This window comes from Oncorhynchus keta, chromosome 23 (genome assembly GCF_023373465.1).
Source record: "Oncorhynchus keta strain PuntledgeMale-10-30-2019 chromosome 23, Oket_V2, whole genome shotgun sequence".
Taxonomy (NCBI): domain Eukaryota; kingdom Metazoa; phylum Chordata; class Actinopteri; order Salmoniformes; family Salmonidae; genus Oncorhynchus; species Oncorhynchus keta.
Genome location: NC_068443.1, coordinates 13389494 through 13408875, shown reverse-complemented (window position 1 = coordinate 13408875; position 19382 = coordinate 13389494). Strand labels below are relative to the sequence as shown.

At 44.2% G+C, this 19382-nt stretch overlaps 1 protein-coding gene and 1 long non-coding RNA gene across 49 annotated transcripts; one reads left to right on the top strand and one right to left on the bottom strand.

Annotated features, from left to right (window-relative positions):
- Positions 1–755: 755 nt before the first annotated feature.
- Positions 756–17524, bottom strand: LOC118401828 (alpha/beta hydrolase domain-containing protein 17A-like). 3 transcript variants are annotated; one of them, XM_035799445.2, is made up of 5 exons: positions 14461–14861; positions 14059–14253; positions 13410–13589; positions 12889–13122; positions 756–1064 (listed from the first exon to the last, which is right to left on the bottom strand). In XM_035799445.2, exons 1-4 carry the CDS (start codon positions 14859–14861, stop codon positions 12897–12899), a joined length of 1002 nt encoding a protein of 333 aa, XP_035655338.1. In that variant the 3' UTR covers positions 756–1064; positions 12889–12896. The 3 variants fall into 3 exon arrangements, with proteins under 3 accessions (XP_035655338.1, XP_035655339.1, XP_035655336.1); XM_035799446.2 differs by lacking the exon at positions 756–1064 and adding an exon at positions 16288–17524 and having other exon boundaries at positions 9501–13122; positions 14461–14634; XM_035799443.2 differs by lacking the exon at positions 756–1064 and having other exon boundaries at positions 9501–13122.
- On the top strand, positions 1078–7660 carry LOC127910988 (uncharacterized). 46 transcript variants are annotated; one of them, XR_008077186.1, is made up of 7 exons: positions 1078–1784; positions 2092–2396; positions 2572–2939; positions 3249–3924; positions 4170–4355; positions 4541–5129; positions 5543–7660. It is a non-coding gene; the product is annotated as an uncharacterized LOC127910988 (long non-coding RNA). The 46 variants fall into 46 exon arrangements; XR_008077189.1 differs by lacking the exon at positions 1078–1784 and having other exon boundaries at positions 2043–2396; positions 2572–2633; positions 2879–2939; XR_008077224.1 differs by lacking the exon at positions 1078–1784 and having other exon boundaries at positions 2043–2396; positions 3249–3309; positions 3741–3924.
- Positions 17525–19382: the final 1858 nt, after the last annotated feature.

Below are 19382 nucleotides of genomic sequence, written 5' to 3'. Positions count from 1 at the left end.
ATAGGTGGGATGGACTGAGGGGTGGGGTTAAAGAGATAGGTGGGATGGACTGAGAGTAGCTGAGGGGTGGGGTTAGAGAGATAGGTGGGCTGGACTGAGAGTAGCTGAGGGGTGGGGTTAGAGAGATAGGTGGGATGGACTGAGAGTAGCTGAGTGGTGGAGTTAGAGGGATAAGTTGGATGGACTGAGAGTAGCTGAGGGGTGGGGTTAGGGAGATAGGTGGGATGGACAGAGTACCTGAGGGGTGGATTTAAAAGCTTATGTTCTATAATAATAGTATATAATGTGCTATCTATCCAGATGTAATGTATATCAAATTACTTTACTCTTGCTATGTAACTTCTGCAGTAGAAAAAAAACTGTCATATATGTAAAATGGACATGTAACAACAGAAGAAAAGCTGTAAAAACAAAGTTGCTTTGTCCTCCGAAGAGGGGGGATGGGCCAAGAAAATCTAAATAGAGTCACATATCATTCTGTTATTCAGGTTCGCAGACAAGTCTTTTTCCAGGAAGTATAGGTATCTTCCCAACAGTCTGTCTGGTTCAGTGGGGCAAAAAAGTATTTAGTCAGCCACCAATTGTGCAAGTTCTCCCACTTATAAAGATGATCATTTGCAAATAAAATCATTAAAAAATCCTTCAATGTGATTTTCTGGATTTTTTTTTCTCATTTTGTCTGTCATAGTTGAAGTGTACCTATGATGAAAATTACAGGCCTCTCATCTTTTTAAGTGGGAGAACTTGCACAATTGGTGGCTGACTAAATACTTTTTTGCCCCACTGTATGTGGTCTTTCTGGATTGGCTCGGAGCCGTTGAGGAATGGACCCTGCTACCTGATTGGCTGTTTATAGCTGGGTTAATTGCTGAAGAGATGAGTAGATAGGTTGGTTCTCTGAGCACTGAGCACAGGGTGTTCTCCAGATGGTCAAGGCTGTAATACACTGAACTTTTACCCATAAAGCCAGGTGTTGGTTCCTCTCAAGGGTTCTTCGCTCTTACCCAGATAGATTTTCCTTGCCACAGTCTCCTGTGCTTGCTCTTTCATTAGTTACCTGTGGTCTGTGGAGGATAGATGAAATTGTTTGTTTGTGCTTTGCCAATACCTTCTAATTGCCCCTCAGGGGATTCATCAAGTCATATTGAATTGCACACATTACACTGATAGATTATACACCACACACAGAACCACAGCACTGTGGAGAAATTGCCTTTCAGATGAAACATTATTCAACAATATAAACGTTAAAGAATAGGAAAATAAACACTTCCCCTTGTTATAGTATTATTATGTTTTCATAACACTAATGTTAAGGGAGAAGAAAAGGTTATCAGTACACACACCCGAGGCTCATAACTAAACACATCATAACAGCAGTTAAATAGTCATAGCACTTTGACATCTGTTCAAGTAAAAAAAATGTAAAAAGTTTATAAATACATTTGATTGAAATAACCGATATTTGTGACAATTATGTCTGCATATTAACCCAGACTTCTGTTTGAACAACTAACTTGTAGCCTGACAAATATGGATGGCCCAGGGAGGTTTCCTGTAAAAGATTAGGGAAGGGAAAGGTGATACCTAGTTAGTGGCAGATTCAACCCGAAAGGTTTCTTCCTCATTTAACCCAACCCCTCTGAATCAGAGAGGTGCTGGGGCTGCCATAATCCACATCCACGTCTTCCTGTATTTAACCCAACCCTTCTGAATCAGAGAGGTGCTGGGGCTGCCATAATCCACGTCTTCCTCATTTAACCCAACCCCTCTGAATCAGAGAGGTGCGGGGGCTGCCATAATCCACGTCTTCCTCATTTAACCCAACCCTTCTGAATCAGAGAGGTGCGGGGGCTGCCATAATCCACGTCTTCCTGTATTTTACCCAACCCCTCTGAATCAGAGAGGTGCGGGGGCTGCCATAATCCACGTCTTCCTCATTTAACCCAACCCCTCTGAATCAGAGAGGTGCGGGGGCTGCCATAATCCACGTCTTCCTGTATTTAACCCAACCCCTCTGAATCAGAGAGGTGCGGGGGCTGCCATAATCCACGTCTTCCTCATTTAACCCAACCCCTCTGAATCAGAGAGGTGCTGGGGCTGCCATAATCCACGTCTTCCTCATTTAACCCAACCCCTCTGAATCAGAGAGGTGCTGGGGCTGCCATAATCCACGTCTTCCTCATTTAACCCAACCCCTCTGAATCAGAGAGGTGCTGGGGCTGCCATAATCCACGTCTTCCTCATTTAACCCAACCCCTCTGAATCAGAGAGGTGCTGGGGCTGCCATAATCCACGTCTTCCTCATTTAACCCAACCCCTCTGAATCAGAGAGGTGCTGGGGCTGCCATAATCCACGTCTTCCTCATTTAACCCAACCCCTCTGAATCAGAGAGGTGCTGGGGCTGCCATAATCCACGTCTTCCTGTATTTAACCCAACCCTTCTGAATCAGAGAGGTGCTGGGGCTGCCATAATCCACGTCTTCCTGTATTTAACCCAACCCCTCTGAATCAGAGAGGTGCTGGGGCTGCCATAATCCACGTCAACCCAACCCCTCTGAATCAGAGAGGTGCTGGGGCTGCCATAATCCACGTCTTCCTGTATTTAACCCAACCCCTCTGAATCAGAGAGGTGCTGGGGCTGCCATAATCCACGTCTTCCTCATTTAACCCAACCCTTCTGAATCAGAGAGGTGCGGGGGCTGCCATAATCCACGTCTTCCTGTATTTAACCCAACCCCTCTGAATCAGAGAGGTGCGGGGGCTGCCATAATCCACGTCTTCCTCATTTAACCCAACCCTTCTGAATCAGAGAGGTGCTGGGGCTGCCATAATCCACGTCTTCCTCATTTAACCCAACCCTTCTGAATCAGAGAGGTGCTGGGGCTGCCATAATCCACGTCTTCCTCATTTAACCCAACCCCTCTGAATCAGAGAGGTGCTGGGGCTGCCATAATCCACGTCTTCCTCATTTAACCCAACCCTTCTGAATCAGAGAGGTGCTGGGGCTGCCATAATCCACGTCTTCCTGTATTTAACCCAACCCCTCTGAATCAGAGAGGTGCTGGGGCTGCCATAATCCACGTCTTCCTGTATTTAACCCAACCCCTCTGAATCAGAGAGGTGCTGGGGCTGCCATAATCCACGTCTTCCTGTATTTAACCCAACCCCTCTGAATCAGAGAGGTGCTGGGGCTGCCATAATCCACGTCTTCCTGTATTTAACCCAACCCCTCTGAATCAGAGAGGTGCTGGGGCTGCCATAATCCACGTCTTCCTCATTTAACCCAACCCCTCTGAATCAGAGAGGTGCTGGGGCTGCCATAATCCACGTCTTCCTCATTTAACCCAACCCTTCTGAATCAGAGAGGTGCGGGGGCTGCCATAATCCACATCTTCCTGTATTTAACCCAACCCCTCTGAATCAGAGAGGTGCTGGGGCTGCCATAATCCACGTCTTCCTGTATTTAACCCAACCCTTCTGAATCAGAGAGGTGCTGGGGCTGCCATAATCCACGTCTTCCTCATTTAACCCAACCCCTCTGAATCAGAGAGGTGCTGGGGCTGCCATAATCCACGTCTTCCTGTATTTAACCCAACCCCTCTGAATCAGAGAGGTGCTGGGGCTGCCATAATCCACGTCTTCCTCATTTAACCCAACCCCTCTGAATCAGAGAGGTGCTGGGGCTGCCATAATCCACGTCTTCCTGTATTTAACCCAACCCCTCTGAATCAGAGAGGTGCTGGGGCTGCCATAATCCACGTCTTCCTCATTTAACCCAACCCCTCTGAATCAGAGAGGTGCTGGGGCTGCCATAATCCACGTCTTCCTCATTTAACCCAACCCCTCTGAATCAGAGAGGTGCTGGGGCTGCCATAATCCACGTCTTCCTGTATTTAACCCAACCCCTCTGAATCAGAGAGGTGCTGGGGCTGCCATAATCCACGTCTTCCTCATTTAACTCAACCCTTCTGAATCAGAGAGGTGCGGGGGCTGCCATAATCCACGTCTTCCTCATTTAACCCAACCCTTCTGAATCAGAGAGGTGCTGGGGCTGCCATAATCCTCGTCTTCCTCATTTAACCCAACCCTTCTGAATCAGAGAGGTGCTGGGGCTGCCATAATCCACGTCTTCCTGTATTTATCCCAACCCCTCTGAATCAGAGAGGTGCTGGGGCTGCCATAATCCACGTCTTCCTGTATTTAACCCAACCCCTCTGAATCAGAGAGGTGCTGGGGCTGCCATAATCCACGTCTTCCTGTATTTAACCCAACCCCTCTGAATCAGAGAGGTGCTGGGGCTGCCATAATCCACGTCTTCCTGTATTTAACCCAACCCCTCTGAATCAGAGAGGTGCTGGGGCTGCCATAATCCACGTCTTCCTCATTTAACCCAACCCTTCTGAATCAGAGAGGTGCGGGGGCTGCCATAATCCACGTCTTCCTGTATTTAACCCAACCCCTCTGAATCAGAGAGGTGCGGGGGCTGCCATAATCCACGTCTTCCTGTATTTAACCCAACCCCTCTGAATCAGAGAGGTGCTGGGGCTGCCATAATCCACGTCTTCCTGTATTTAACCCAACCCCTCTGAATCAGAGAGGTGCGGGGGCTGCCATAATCCACATCCAAAACACCCAGGGAGCAGTTGTTGGGGGTTAACTGCCTTGCTCAAAAGGCAGAACGGTACATTTTTAAAACCACCCTTTCGGTTACTGGCCCAACGCTTTTAACAGCTAGGCTACCTGCCGCTGTCTGTTCTTGATTGACATACAGTACTTATGCCTGGTTCCTCATGATTGATCTGCACTGAGCAATCGGTGCCATCAACGAGAGTGCACTCAGGTATGGATGGCCCAGAGAGGTTTAACAGTTCAGGGTAATACTGAGTGCTGAGTGACGCAGGTGAAAGTAAAACACAAGCTGATTACAAGCTATCAGGAAGTACTGTATCTTACCCATCAAACTGTTTTCACATTAAAACCACCACCTCTTTTGTGTACGTGTGTGTCTGTGTAGGGCGGTGTTGCTAATACTGTCATCGGGGTACATCAGTTTGCGGATCGTAGCTCTGGAGGAGCAGCTGAGTTCTCTAGGAGCCCTGCCGGAGTTCTCCATACACCTCAGAGAGTGAGTACGAACACACACACACACACACACACACACACACACACACACACACACACACACACACAAACTTTGACCATTTAAAAGTCATTCAAGGTAGATCAAACCGGTTTTGTAGAGAGAGAGAGAGAGAGAGAGAGAGTTCTCAGACATCAGAGGTACCATATCAGCAGCAGAGATCACAGTACGTTAGGTCGTCACAGGAGGTTAGGAGAAAAACGGGCCCAGAGGAATGACACCTGTTTTCCAAGAAATCACTCCACTATTACATAATCAATGGGAACACCCATGGTGGGTATTTGAGTCTTCACTTTCATGATTAAAGGTGTGTGCGAGCGAACTTGTGCATGAGTATGCATGATAATATCTGAGAGAGTGATTTGGTTCCTCCTCTCACTGCTTCATCCTCATTCCAGGGAACAGGAAACAGCCTGAAGAGACCTACAGCCAGGGAGGATTGGCCATTTGGATATTCTGGCAAATACCAGACGGGCTGGACCATTTTTTTGTTGGGTGGGCTGGTTGAAAATGGACACTTTTTTTACTATATTTTTTTTTGTTTAGCGTAGAAAAAGGTGACATGGCCAGTGGCCTATGAGCTTGTTAAGATAGAAATTGTTTTTAAAATAAATAAATACATTTTTTTTTTTTAAACAAATGTAATCGCTGTTATGCTAATATGCCCAGAGTATACAAAACATTGAGATGGACCGGCCCGGTTTTCTGCAAGGCTGAGGTCACACAAACTCACCTTGAAAGTCAAACACAGCATCAGCAAAGATGACCTGCTTCAACTCTGTCATCAGTTAGACACCCAAGATCATGGATCATAAAAAAAATGAAAAGGGTGCCTGTAAACGTTGAAAGAGCATATTCTACATTGTCACTTCACTGAAAAACATCCTAATTTTGGGACAGCTAAAGAAATGATCTTGCCAAACAGTGAAGTGCATTATCCTCATGATTCCTGTAATGAAAGTGTCTTCTTCCCTGTGCCCTCGCTGGGGCCTACTGCTGTGGTGAGCGAGCCACTCTCCTCTCCTTCCGTGCACTCGAGAGAAACATTTATTCTGATCATATAACATTTCAAAATGAAATTGCAGGAAAAAAACACAGCTTTGGAAGCTTCATCCAATTGTCCCTGTTGAAGAGAGGAGGGTTTCAGCTTTCTGTTGGTATAATCTTTATTTCTCAACTCTCATTAGCAACTATTTTACAATCAAGACATTTTATATGGCTTTGAGATATGGAGTGGAGTGTGCTCAAAACATGCACCAGCATAGGCCTCATGGGTAGTAGCCTACAACTGAGCCTTTTTTAGGACATTACATTTACGGTTGGATGAATACATGGCTACTAGCAGTGGGTATCACAGGCGGCTGGTGGCACCTTAATTGTGGAAGACGGCTCATAGTAATGGCTACAACGGAGTTAATGGAATGGTATCAAAGGCATCAAAAACATTGTTGTTTCCAAGTGCTTGATACCATTCCATTTACGGCATTCCAGCCATCTTTATGAGCCATCCTCCCCTCACTAGCCTCCGGTGGTGGGTAATATATTTAGAGTTTCATCTAATTAATGCGTTTTGAGTTTCCACTTCCTCAGGTGTTGAACCACAAATGAATTAGCCTATGATTTTAGGTAGTGCACATAAAACATGTAATTCATCTCTCTGGAACAAAAAAACAAACAAATATGGATATTCTGGAATCCTATTTTGACAGTAAAATAGCAACTATAGTCTAATTGTCAACCCAAAATTCATGACAATCACTGGTTTTGCACATCAAAATATCTTGAATCATGCTTAGACATGTTTCTTGAGCTAGTGGCGTGCGCAGTGGTGGGCCAATGTGAATGAAATGGCAGAGGAAAATTATTTTCCCAGTCCGCCCCTGCCTACAGTAGGAAGACTATAAATACCAAAGCCACAGTACAACAAACTACAGTATATAAAGGGTCTCAGTTAAAATGTAATCTCATGAGCTGGGCAATTGTTAATATATATTTATGTGGGTCCCCTGATCATTTGAGGAGACAGATCACTAAAACCTCATATGGAAAACCTTGACTTCACACAAAGCAGCTTTTGTTGTTTGTTGCTAGCCTATATTTCATAGGATATCTTGTTTTGTTTGTTGCTAGCCTATATTTCATAGGATATCTTGTTTTGTTTGTTGTTAGCCTATATTTCATAGGATATCTTTTGTTTGTTGCTAGCCTATATTTCATAGGATATCTTGTTTTGTTTGTTGCTAGCCTATATTTCATAGGATATCTTGTTTTGTTTGTTGCTAGCCTATATTTCATAGGATATCTTGTTTTGTTTGTTGCTAGCCTATATTTCATAGGATATCTTTTTTATTTTTTATTTTTTATCAGTCAGTCCACTCCTAAAATCTATTTGGTTTATGGCACTATTTGTTGGTCTCAGCTTAACTGGTAATGAATAGGTTGTTCTCTTTGTAAAGGAATAATGTGAAGTGACTTTAATCTGAAATTTGCTGGCAAATAAAATTATTTAATGACAACTTTTACTCCATGGCATCTTTCTGTCAGTAGCACTAACAGGCCAGCAGGGGGCACTCTCCCCTCAAAACCAAGAGCAATTAAACAGAAATACTGTACACCGTGATTAGTACTATATCAATCAGTGTAGTATACTTTCAATGTATACAAGTGTATTTAAAAATAAGCAACACAGTTCTTGAATGTCTGTAAATAAAATTATATTGATAGTTCATACACAAGGCACTGTAATTAGAGGCAAGAAAAAGTATGTGAACCCTTTGAAGTTACCTGGATTTCTGCATACATTTTACATATCATTTGACAACAATAGACAAACAGTGTGCTTAAACTAATAACACATTGTATTTTTTTTGTCTATATTGAATAAATCATCTAAACATATAAGGTGTAGGTTGGAAAACGTATGTGAACCACTAGGCTAATGACTTCTCCAAAGCTAATTGGAGTCAGGAGTCAGCTAACCTGGAGGCCAATCAATGAGACGAGATTGGAGATGTTGGTTAGAGCTGCCCTGCCCTTTAATAAACACTCACAAAATTAGATTTTGATATTCACCAGAAGCATTGCCTTGTGAACCATGCCTCAAACAAAAGAGATTTCAGAAGACCAAAGATTTGTTGACTTGCATAAAGCTGGAAAAGGTTACAAAAGTATCTCTAAAAGTATGATGTTCATCAGTCCACGTTAAGACCAACTCTATATATGGAGAAAGTTCACTGTTGCTACTCTCCCTAGGAGTGGCTGTCCTGCAAAGATGACTGCAAGAGCACAGAGCAGAATGCTCAGTGAGGTTAAGAAGAATCCTAGAGTGTCAGCTAAAGACTTACAGAAACCTCTGGAAGATGCTAAAATCTCTGTTGACGAGTCTACAATACGTAAAACACTAAACAAGAATGGTGTTCATGGGAGGACACCACGGAAGAAGCCACTGCTGTCCAAAAACAACAACATTGCTGCATGTCTGATGTTCGCAAACGAGCACCTGGATGTTCCACAGCGCTACTGGCAAAATATTCTGTGTGCAGATTAATCTAAAAAGTTGTGTTGTTTGGAAGGAAGGAACACAACACTGTGGGAGAAAAAAAAGGCACAGCACACCAACATCAAAACCTCATCCCAACTGTAAAGTCTGGTGGAGGGAGCATCATGGTTTGGGGCTGCTTTGATGCCTCAGGGCCTGGACAGGTTGCTATCAGACGGAAAAATGAATTCAAGTTTATAAAGACATTTCGCAGAAGAATGGAAGGCTATCTGTCCTCCAACTGAAGCTCAACAGAAGTTGGGTGATGCAACAGGACAACAACCTATTAGACAGATGTAAATCAACAACACTGGCTTGAACAGAAGAAGATACGCCTTCTGGAGTCGCCCAGTCAGCGCTGACCTCAATCCGATTGAGATGCTGTGGCATGACCTCAAGAGAGCGGGTCACACCAGACATCACAAGAATATTGTGGAACCGAAACAGTTTTGTAAAAGAGGAATGGTCCAAAATTCCTCCTGACCGTTGTGCAGGTCTGATCCGCAACGACAGAAAACATTTGGTTGAGGTTATTGCTGCCAAAGGAGGGTCAACCCGTTCTTAAATTCAAGGGTTCACATACTTTTTCCAACCTGCAATGTGAATGTTTACACGGTATGATCAATAAAGAGATGAAGAATTATAATAGTTTATTCTTACTTTAAGCAGACTGTGCAGACTGTGTTTGTCTATGGTTGTGACTTGAAGATCAGATACAATTTTAATGACCAATGAATGCAGAGATCCAGGTAATTCTAAAGGGTTCACATACTTTCTTTCCATTGTACTAAATGGATTCACAGAATCAACAACACAAGTTTATATTTTTGTACATAATTGTTTATTGTTTTTCCCCCATTGTCAATAAAAAGGTCAAGATTCAGTCCCCTGAATTAATGACATTACATCATATTGTCATTCATTTTTTTCATATTACAAATCATAATAGAAACAGAATAGGTAACTACAATAACCATATATAAAGCACACCCTCATGTTCTATCCCCACCCAGCCTTTCCCCATCCAGACTAGCACAAAAGTCAAAACAATACATTAGTTTCAGTAATAAAAAAACAACTAAATCTATACCCCCGTTTAAAAAGCACTATATTGTACGATACCTTGAGTTGACATTTTCCCTCTGGCATCACACACACTACGTTACATAACCCCAACACTTGCCCAGCAAAACACAAATAATGGACATGCATAAAGTTGTCAGAATATTGATACCTCACTTCATTATCATAGTGAGTGAGACTATTCTCTATTCAGTCTCAATGAACCACTGTGTTAATTAGTCCCCATTATATTTTGAGACCTTCTTAGCAAGAACCCATACAGTAGTGTACAGTAATGACAACTGACAGTCAGGTCTAGTCTCATTGTATCTTAGGAGAGTTTAGAACCCTAACCAGCCTAGAACCCTGAAGAGTCTGGCACGGGAGCCTGAGGGACTTCCACCACCGTGGGTCTGGTGACACACAGCATACTGTGAAAATGGAATAGATACCTGTTCAAAATGATCCTAGAAAAACAGCCACCTACAAAGTGCCACTTTGACCCAGGATGACTGCAGTGTTATGTATTGTTTAATCAGTGTCCCCTCAATAGAGAGTTACTTTAACTGACAGTAACTTCAGTATTCTATGACTAGGTCATTCCTAGAGTCCTTGCTTCTGGTCTTTCTGGGGGCAGGTAGTCAACAATGCAAAGGAGACACAAACATTATATTTTCAACTACACTTTGGATGCTTTGTACAATAGTGCTGAACTTAAGACCTGCTTATCATGCTCTGTGTGTGTGTGTGGACTGATGTGGTGGAACCTGCACCACACTAACAGTGAAAGGCTCGTTTATGGCTTGGATCAATACTGCCACCATAGAAAAGCTCCTATACACCAGACATTGTATCATCAGTTCAAGAAACTGGCATCCATGTTGGCTCCATGCTATTGACATGGAACCCAATTAAAATTCAACATTTCTAACACTTTGACGAACTCTGTGGCTCCGCTATACACTATACACATTTTTATTACTTTGAGAGGGAAATGCACGATTAAAGATTGAGGATAAATGTGAATTAATTACTTTGTATTCCTTTCAGATCTCAGAAAGTCAGTCAAAGTGTTATATTTATAAGATGCTATAAACACCATTTATTTCTCATGAGGAATAGTCCTCAGGAATAGTCATATGTGAGTGACAGTTGAATAGCAGCAAAGTGAACAACCATTTCATACACTACATGACCAAACGTATGTGGACACCTGCTCGTCGAACATCTCATTCCAAAATCATGGACATTAATATGGAGTTGGTCCCCCGTTTGCTGCTATAAGAGCCTCCACTCTTCTGGGAAGGCTTTCCACTAGAAGTTGGAACATTGCTGCGGGGACTTGCTTTCATTCAGCCACAAGAGCATTAGTGAGGCAGGGTACTGATGTTGGGCAGTTAGGCCTGGCTCGCAGTTGGCGGTCCAATTCATCCCAAAGGGGTTCGATGGGATTGAGGTCAGGGCTCTGTGCAGGCCAGAGAAAGCGTTTCCACTACTCCAGAGTCCAATGGCAGCGACACCACTCCCGCCGACACTTGGCATTGCGCATGGTGATCTTACGCTTGTATGCAGCTACTTGGCCATGAAAACGCATTTCATGAAGCTCCCCACGAACAGTTACTGTGCTGATGTTGCTTCCAGAGGCAGTTTGGAACTCAGTAGTGAGTGTTGCAACTGAGGACAGACCATTTTTACGCACTTCAGCACTCAGCGGTCCCATTCCGTGAGCTTGTATGGCCTACAACTTTGCTCCTAGCAGAGTCCACTTCACAATAACAGCAAATACAGTTGACTGGGGCAGCTCTAGCTGGGCAGAAATTTGATGAACTGGCTTGTTGTAAAGATGGCATCCTATGATGGTGCCACATTGAAAGTCACTGCTCTTCAGTAAGGCCATTCTACTGCCAATGTTTCTCTATGGAGAGTGCATGGCTGTGTGCTTGATATTATACACCCGTCAGCAACCGGTGTGGCTGAAATAGACGAATCCACTTATGAGAGGGTGTCCATATACTTTTGTATATATAGTGTATATGTGCGATCAAATGTAACAGAAAATGCCAGTTGAGACGGCCTCACGGACACCATCCACTGTCCTGCTCTCTCTATCGTCATGAGTCAACGGACCCGTCTCAAGAGCCACAGAGAAGACTGGATATAAATGAACATTATTTTCTCAAACGTTTTTCCCACTATAGTTCATTCATATTAGGAATCTATCAAGAGACAGAGGTCTCCTTACAGAAGAAAACAAACTAGATATATGTTTTTGTTGCCTGATTCAAGATTGGTTTGTGATCATAAACAGATCTGGGATCAGACTCTCCATGTTCATCTCAGGCTTTCAGAAACATCAATGTCTCCACAACCCTTTCACTTCAGACATATTAGATAACATGGACAGGCAACAGTCAAACAACTAGTCATAGTAATACTACAGTACATCCTGCATTCCCCACTCTCACTCAGTTATCACAACCTTTAACCTTTAACTCAGAAGAAGTTCAAATGGCTGCCTTCTACAGCCAAAGACAAACACACAGGAGAGCAGACTTTCTCTTAGACTCTCAAAGGCCAGTTCTATTCTTCGCCCTAGTCCTTAGTTAGGACAAGATAGTTGAAAGAAATCCAGAGAGAAATGTTCATTATTAGAGAGACAGGGAGAGAGACAGGGAGAGAGACAGAAAAGTAGACAGACAGATGTCCACTGCAGACACAGGGAGGAGTGATGTCAGCTCAGGTCCATACAGAGAGCATCTTCAACTCTGGGAGTTGTACATACATACACGTACACAGAGAAGACAGTTCGTAGTGCACAAATGCTCTGCCTCAGGAAGTCTCTAGGAACACGTATCCAGGCGTCTGACAGGTGCCATATCAAGATCCTTCATTCCCATGAGTCAATGCACACAATCAGACACACAGCCAGACACACAACCAGACACACAGCCAGACACACAGCCAGACACACAGCCAGACACACAGCCAGACACACAGCCAGACACACAGCCAGACACACAGCCAGACACACAGCCAGACACACAGCCAGACAGATTTACAGCATAGTGGATGCTCCTTTTCTACAGACTTAAGGCTGTAGTTTGATGTTGTTGTACAGCTCCTCACACACACACACACCCTCACCTCCTCACTCAGGCATGTGCTGCAGCCAGGTCTTGGTTGATGAAGCGCCGTAGTCTCTCCAGGTACTGGCTGTACAGCTCTATGTCGTTGTGTCCCGCCCCCTCCACCCAGAGTGGCTCCACGGCCTTGGGACAGCGCTCAAACAGAGCCAGGCCGTGGGAGAAGTCTATCACCTCGTCCTCAGTCCCGTGGATGATCAGCACCGGAGATGGGATCTTAGACACCTTCTCTATGCTGCAATACACATGTCACAAGCAATTTGTAAGTAGTCTATACTCACGTTTATAAGTCACGTAAGGAGTCTATAAGCAGCTTTGAGTTACGCTTCATAACCTGTCGTTGAAGTCATAGTTTATTTTATGTCATATGTGTACGATTGTTTTCTAATGTGCTTATAGCTGAGGAGTCACAATATCTATTAATATCCTAAGATGTAGGCCTTTGTGACAATTTCTGTTGTTGTGGATCTAAATTAAGCATTCTAATGTGTGTGTGTGTGTGAGAGAGAGAGAGAGACACACTTGGGAAAGGCGTCGAAGCAGTACGTCTTCTTGGTGTCGGGGAAAGCCACCCTCATGCCAGAGGTGAGAGGGGAGTGGAGCACCACAGCAGCACACTCAAACCTGGATGCCAGGTCCACTGTTGGTACTGTGCCAATACTCTGCCCATACAGGATGATGTTCTCTGGGCTGATGCCATACCTGGGACACAAACACAGATAACTGAGTAAACAAAAACACAGCCGAGATGACCAGAATATGCCTTCTTGTTGTGCACTCCTGAAGGGTAACGGTGTGTACAGTTTTCAGCCCAGCACTACCCTATCCTTGTATGGACCAGAAGTACTCCCAAGGATAGTAGACCAAGGAAAATTGGGGACATTTTGCCAGTCTCCACAAAGAAAACTACTATTTTAGGTTTAGGGTTACAATTGGGATTAAGGGTTGAGGTTAGGAATTAGGTATAGTTTTGGGGTTGAGGTTAGGAGTTAGGTATAGTTTTGGGGTTAAGAGTTAGGTATAGTTTTGGGGTTGAGGTTAGGAGTTAGGTATAGTTTTGGGGTTGAGGTTAGGAGTTAGGTATAGTTTTGGGGTTGAGGTTAGGCATAGGGTTAAGTTTAAGTTAAAGGTTACATTTACAAAAGTGTGTGTGTGTGTAACAGCTGTTTACCGCGAGCGCAGGGCGTGCCAGGCAGCGTCTATGTCAGCGTAGAGGTTCTTCTCTGAGGGTTTGCCGGTGCTGACACCGTAGCCAGAGTAGTCGTAGGAGAAGATGTTGCAGTTGATACGAGTGCCCAGGCCAATGTAGAAGCTACTCATCTGACCCAAATCTACTGCATTACCATGGGAGAATAGCACTGTGAACCTGGGAGAGGGAGAACAGATAGAGGAAAATAAAGAAGAGAAGAAGGGAGGGAACGGTGATGTATACACAACCATAGAATTTAAAAAATAACTCTATAATTCATGCATCTCTATAAATAGAAAAACCTGCACAAATTCCCTTGTTGTGAAAGAGAAATGTTGCGACCCATCATATCTATACTAATCTAGTTCTTCTCTCTTCTCTCACCTGGCGTTGGGGGCACATCGGATGTACATGCAGCCCACCCTGTTCCCCCGGCTGGACCTGGTCAGGAACACATCTGTCATGTCCAGCTCTCTCTGAGTGTACTGGAACTCTGCCCTCTCTGTCAGATGAAGCTTCCACCTGCCCTCTCCTCCACCTCCTCCACCACCACCACCTCTGTCTCCCGCACCACCACCCAGCCGGGATCGCAGGCCTGGAGCCCCCAGAGAGGGGGGAGCACCCCCTGGCGTGGTCCCGGCTGCTGCCGCAGCTGTAGCCTCCGGGTCAGGCAGCATGGAGTAGGTGGGCTCTGGAGGGAGGAAGGCCAGCTTGGCTGCGATGCGGCTGGGGCAAGGAGGGCAGCAGAACAGGCAGCAGAGCTCTCTAATGGACAGGCCGTTCATCTTCTACTGAAGACAAGCAGAAGGAGGGGGAGGTGAGAGAGAAAGTGAGTGTACTAAACAGCTTATCTAACAGTACACATGAGACACTGACGGAAGGAGCATCTGTGATGGTGTAGAGAAAATAATCTACCTGTAAGGTTCCTCTGGGACTTGGAATGAGATGGCATACAAAGGTGCCAACACCACCTGGTTAAGTCACTCAGCAGTCTTGGGCAAAAAGAGCATTAGTTATGAACACAGTACAGACCTCCTCGCCTAGCTAGCCTTATACCACACTATTCTGTGAGGTGGGTCAGTCACGGCACGGTTTGAACCAGTGACCCTGTGGATACATGCCATAACAAAGGTCCTGACCTATTGGCACAGACGTAGTATGCTAGCTTTGCAGGAATAGAAATACGTAAAGTTAGCTACCAGCTAGTCAACGATGCAGGATAATATCAGAATTCACACGCTAACGTTAGCTAGCTACAGTACCTAGCTACAACGTCCTAACGTTGCACATAACGTGAGAATGTAGCTAGCAACCTAGCTTAACAGCCAGCCACCTCTGGTTACAACTAGCAGGAAGAGCATGGTGATAGGTAAAGCTTCGACATCATACTGCATAGTATGGAGAATCACTCTGTAAACATTGTTGCTCAATAATACGGATAGTCCAAGTTAAAGTTGGCTAGCTTGATGCACTAACGTCAGCGTAGCTACCGGACATAATGTCTCCAAAAATATAGCTTGGGAAAGGAGGAAATGCTTAGCTAGCTAAACCAGTGCAATAACGTTAGCTAGCTAGCTATCGGTAAATAGCTTGCTAGGTGGTGCAGCAAGTGCTAGTTGGCTAAACTACGTGTCAAAACATCAATCAGGTATAGTAACGTTAACCTAGTGAACGTTCGCTAACTTACCAATTCACGGTGGGTTTGCAGACAAGATAAAATATTCCTGTCTATGACAAAAAGTTGCACAATACTGCGAAAATCCTTCTTGGACCCTGACATGGATAGTGTACTCTGTATAATTTTTATGTATCTGTCATTTGTAGTTTGACAAGCTACATATCGTGACAACCATTTTTTTCACAACCCCGTCCGTCTAGATCCGGAAGTGATGGAGGGAGAGGGCGTAGCCCTTTGGCAGGGAATTGATAGGCCGAGTTACAATGTTACATTTCACAAACTTGCCGGTTTCACAGAGTGTGTGTGTGGGGGGTGGGGAGATAGACAAGATAAGGTTTGGTTTTGGTCAGTGTGATTCCTCTTAGACCCTAATTAGACCCTTACAAAAATATTTCAGTTTTGAAACTGCAGTAAAAGTGCAGTAACGTCAGTCTACAGTGTTATTTTGGAGGTCACCGCCACCCACATCTGTCATGTCCAGCTCTCTCTGAGTGTACTGGAACTCTGCCCTCTCTGTCAGATGGAGCTTCCACCTGCCCTCTCCGCCACCTCCTCCCCCTTCACCACCACCACCTCTGTCTCCCGCACCACCACCCAGCCGGGAGCGCAGGCCTGGAGCCTCCAGAGAGGGGGGAGCACCCCCTGGCATGGTCCCAGCTGCTACCGCAGCTGTAGCCTCCGGGTCAGGCAGTATGGAGTAGGTTGGCTCTGGAGGGAGGAAGGCCAGCTTGGCTGCGATGCGGCTGGGGCAAGGAGGGCAGCAGAACAGGCAGCAGAGCTCTCTAATGGACAGGCCGTTCATCTTCTACTGAAGACAAGCAGAAGGAGGGGAAAGTGAGTGTGTGCTTGTTTGTGTGTGTGAGAGAGAGAAATTAGTTACATTGAATGAGTTACAGGACTAGATAAAAACCCTCCAACCCAAAAAGGCCTGTGGTGGTGATGGTATCCTCAATGAAATGATCAAACAGACAACAAATTCCAACTGGCTATACTAAAACTCTTCAACATCATCCTCAGCTCTGGCATCTTCCCCAATATTTGGAACCAAAGACTGATCACCCCAATCCACAAAAGTGCAGACAAATTTGACCCCAATAACTACAGTGGAATATGCGTCAACAGTAACCTTGGGAAAATCCTCTGCATCATCATTAACAGCAGACTTGTAAACTTCCTCAATGAAAACAATGTACTGAGCAAATGTCAAATTGGCTTTTTACCAAATTACCGTACAACAGACCATGTATTCACCCTGCACACCCTAATTGACAAACCAAACAAACCAAAACAAAGGCTTTGTTGATTTCAAAAAAGCCTTCGACTCAATTTGGCATGAGGGTCTGCTATACAAACTGATGGAAAGTGGTGTTGGGGATAAAACATACGACATTATAAAATCCATGTACACAAACAACAAGTGTGCGGTTAAAATTGGCAAAAAACACACACATTTCTTCACACAGGGTCGTGGGGTTAGACAGGGATGCAGCTTAAGCCCCACCCTCTTCAACATATATATCAACGAATTGGCGAGGGCACTAGAAAGGTCTGCAGCACCCGGCCTCACCTTACTAGAATCCGAAGTCAAATGTCTGCTGTTTGCTGATGATCTGGTGCTTCTGTCACCAACCAAGGAGGGCCTACAGCAGCACCTAGATCTTATGCACAGATTCTGTCAGACCTGGGCCCTGACAGTAAATCTCAGTAAGACCAAAATAATGGTGTTCCAAAAAAGGTCCAGTCACCAGGACCACAAATACAAATTCCATCTAGACACTGTTGCCCTAGAGCACACAACAACTATACATACCTCGGCCTAAACATCAGCCATAGTTAACGTCCACAAAGCTGAAGAGAGAAAGCTGTGAACGATCTGAGAGACAAGGCAAGAAGGGCATTCTATGCCATCAAAAGGAACATAAATTTCAACATACCAATTAGGATTTGGCTAAAAATACTTGAATCAGTCATAGAGCCCATTGCCCTTTATGGTTGTGAGGTCTGGGGTCCGCTCACCAACCAAGACTTCACAAAATGGGACAAACACCAAATTGAGACTCTGCATGCAGAATTCTGCAAAAATATCCTCCGTGTACAACGTAGGACACCAAATAATGCATGCAGAGCAGAATTAGGCCGATACCCACTAATTATCAAAATCCAGAAAAGAGCCGTTAAATTCTATAACCACCTAAAAGGAAGCGATTCCCAAACCTTCCATAACAAAGCCATCACCTACAGAGAGATGAACCTGGAGAAGGGTCCCCTAAGCAAGCTGGTCCTGGGGCTCTGTTCACAAACACAAACACACCCTACAGAGCCCCAGGACAGCAGCACAATTAGACCCAACCAAATCATGAGAAAACAAAACGATAATTACTTGACACATTGGAAACAATTAACAAAAAAACAGAGCAAACTAGAATGCTATTTGGCCCTACACAGAGAGTACACAGCGGCAGAATACCTGACCACTGTGACTCACCCAAAATTAAGGAAAGCTTTGACTATGTACAGACTCAGTGAGCATAGCCTTGCTATTGAGAAAGGCCACCGTAGGCAGACATGGCTCTCAAGAGAAGACAGGCTATGTGCTCACTGCCCACAAAATGAGGTGGAAACTGAGCTGCACTTCCTAACCTCCTGCCCAATGTATGACCATATTAGAGAGACATATTTCCCTCAGATTACACAGATCCACAAAGAATTCGAAAACAAATCCAATTTTGAAAAACTCCCATATCTACTGGTTGAAATTCCACAGTGTGCCATCACAGCAGCAAGATTTGTGACCTGTTGCCACGAGAAAAGGGCAACCAGTGAAGAACACACACCATTGTAAATACAACCCATATCTATGCTTGTTTATTTTATCTTGTGTCCTTTACCATTTGTACATTGTTAAAACACTGTATATATATATATAATATGACATTTGTAATGTCTTTATTGTTTTGAAACTTCTGTATGTGTGATGTTTACTGTTAATTTTTATTGTTTATTTCACTTTATATATTCACTTTATATATTATCTACCTCACTTGTTTTGGCAATGTTAACACATGTTTCCGATGCCAATAAAGCCCTTGAATTGAATTGAATTGAGAAAGGGAGGGAGGGAGCGAGCGAGAGATAGACCAGATAAGGTTTGGGTCAGTGTGATTCCTCTTGGACCCTGATTAGACCCTTACAAAAAATATTTACGTTTTGAAAGTAAAAGTGCAGTAACTGCAGTACACAGTGTTATTTTGGAGACAGTATTTGCAACATACTGCATTTATACTGCACCTATACTGTACTCTGACTGCAATCTTTTTTTTGTAAGGGGAGAGGTCAGGTCAAAAGTATAAAAGTGCCCCTTATACCAGTGGGGATCAGAACATTTGTACCCAAAGTTTGTGGAGTCTATGTGGTGTCGTTGTTTTGCTGTGTCTGCTGGATAACTATTTTTCGAACCTTGCGTTTTTAATAAATGTGTGCGGTGTGTTCAGTTGTACGGAGGTATGTGTTTACTTTCTTTATCAGCGTTTATTAACATTTGACAGGCTATGTATTGCTTTAAAAGTTATGCCACTGCACTAATGTCCATTTGTTTGCGGTTTATTCTTTGTGTGGAGAGATGCTGATA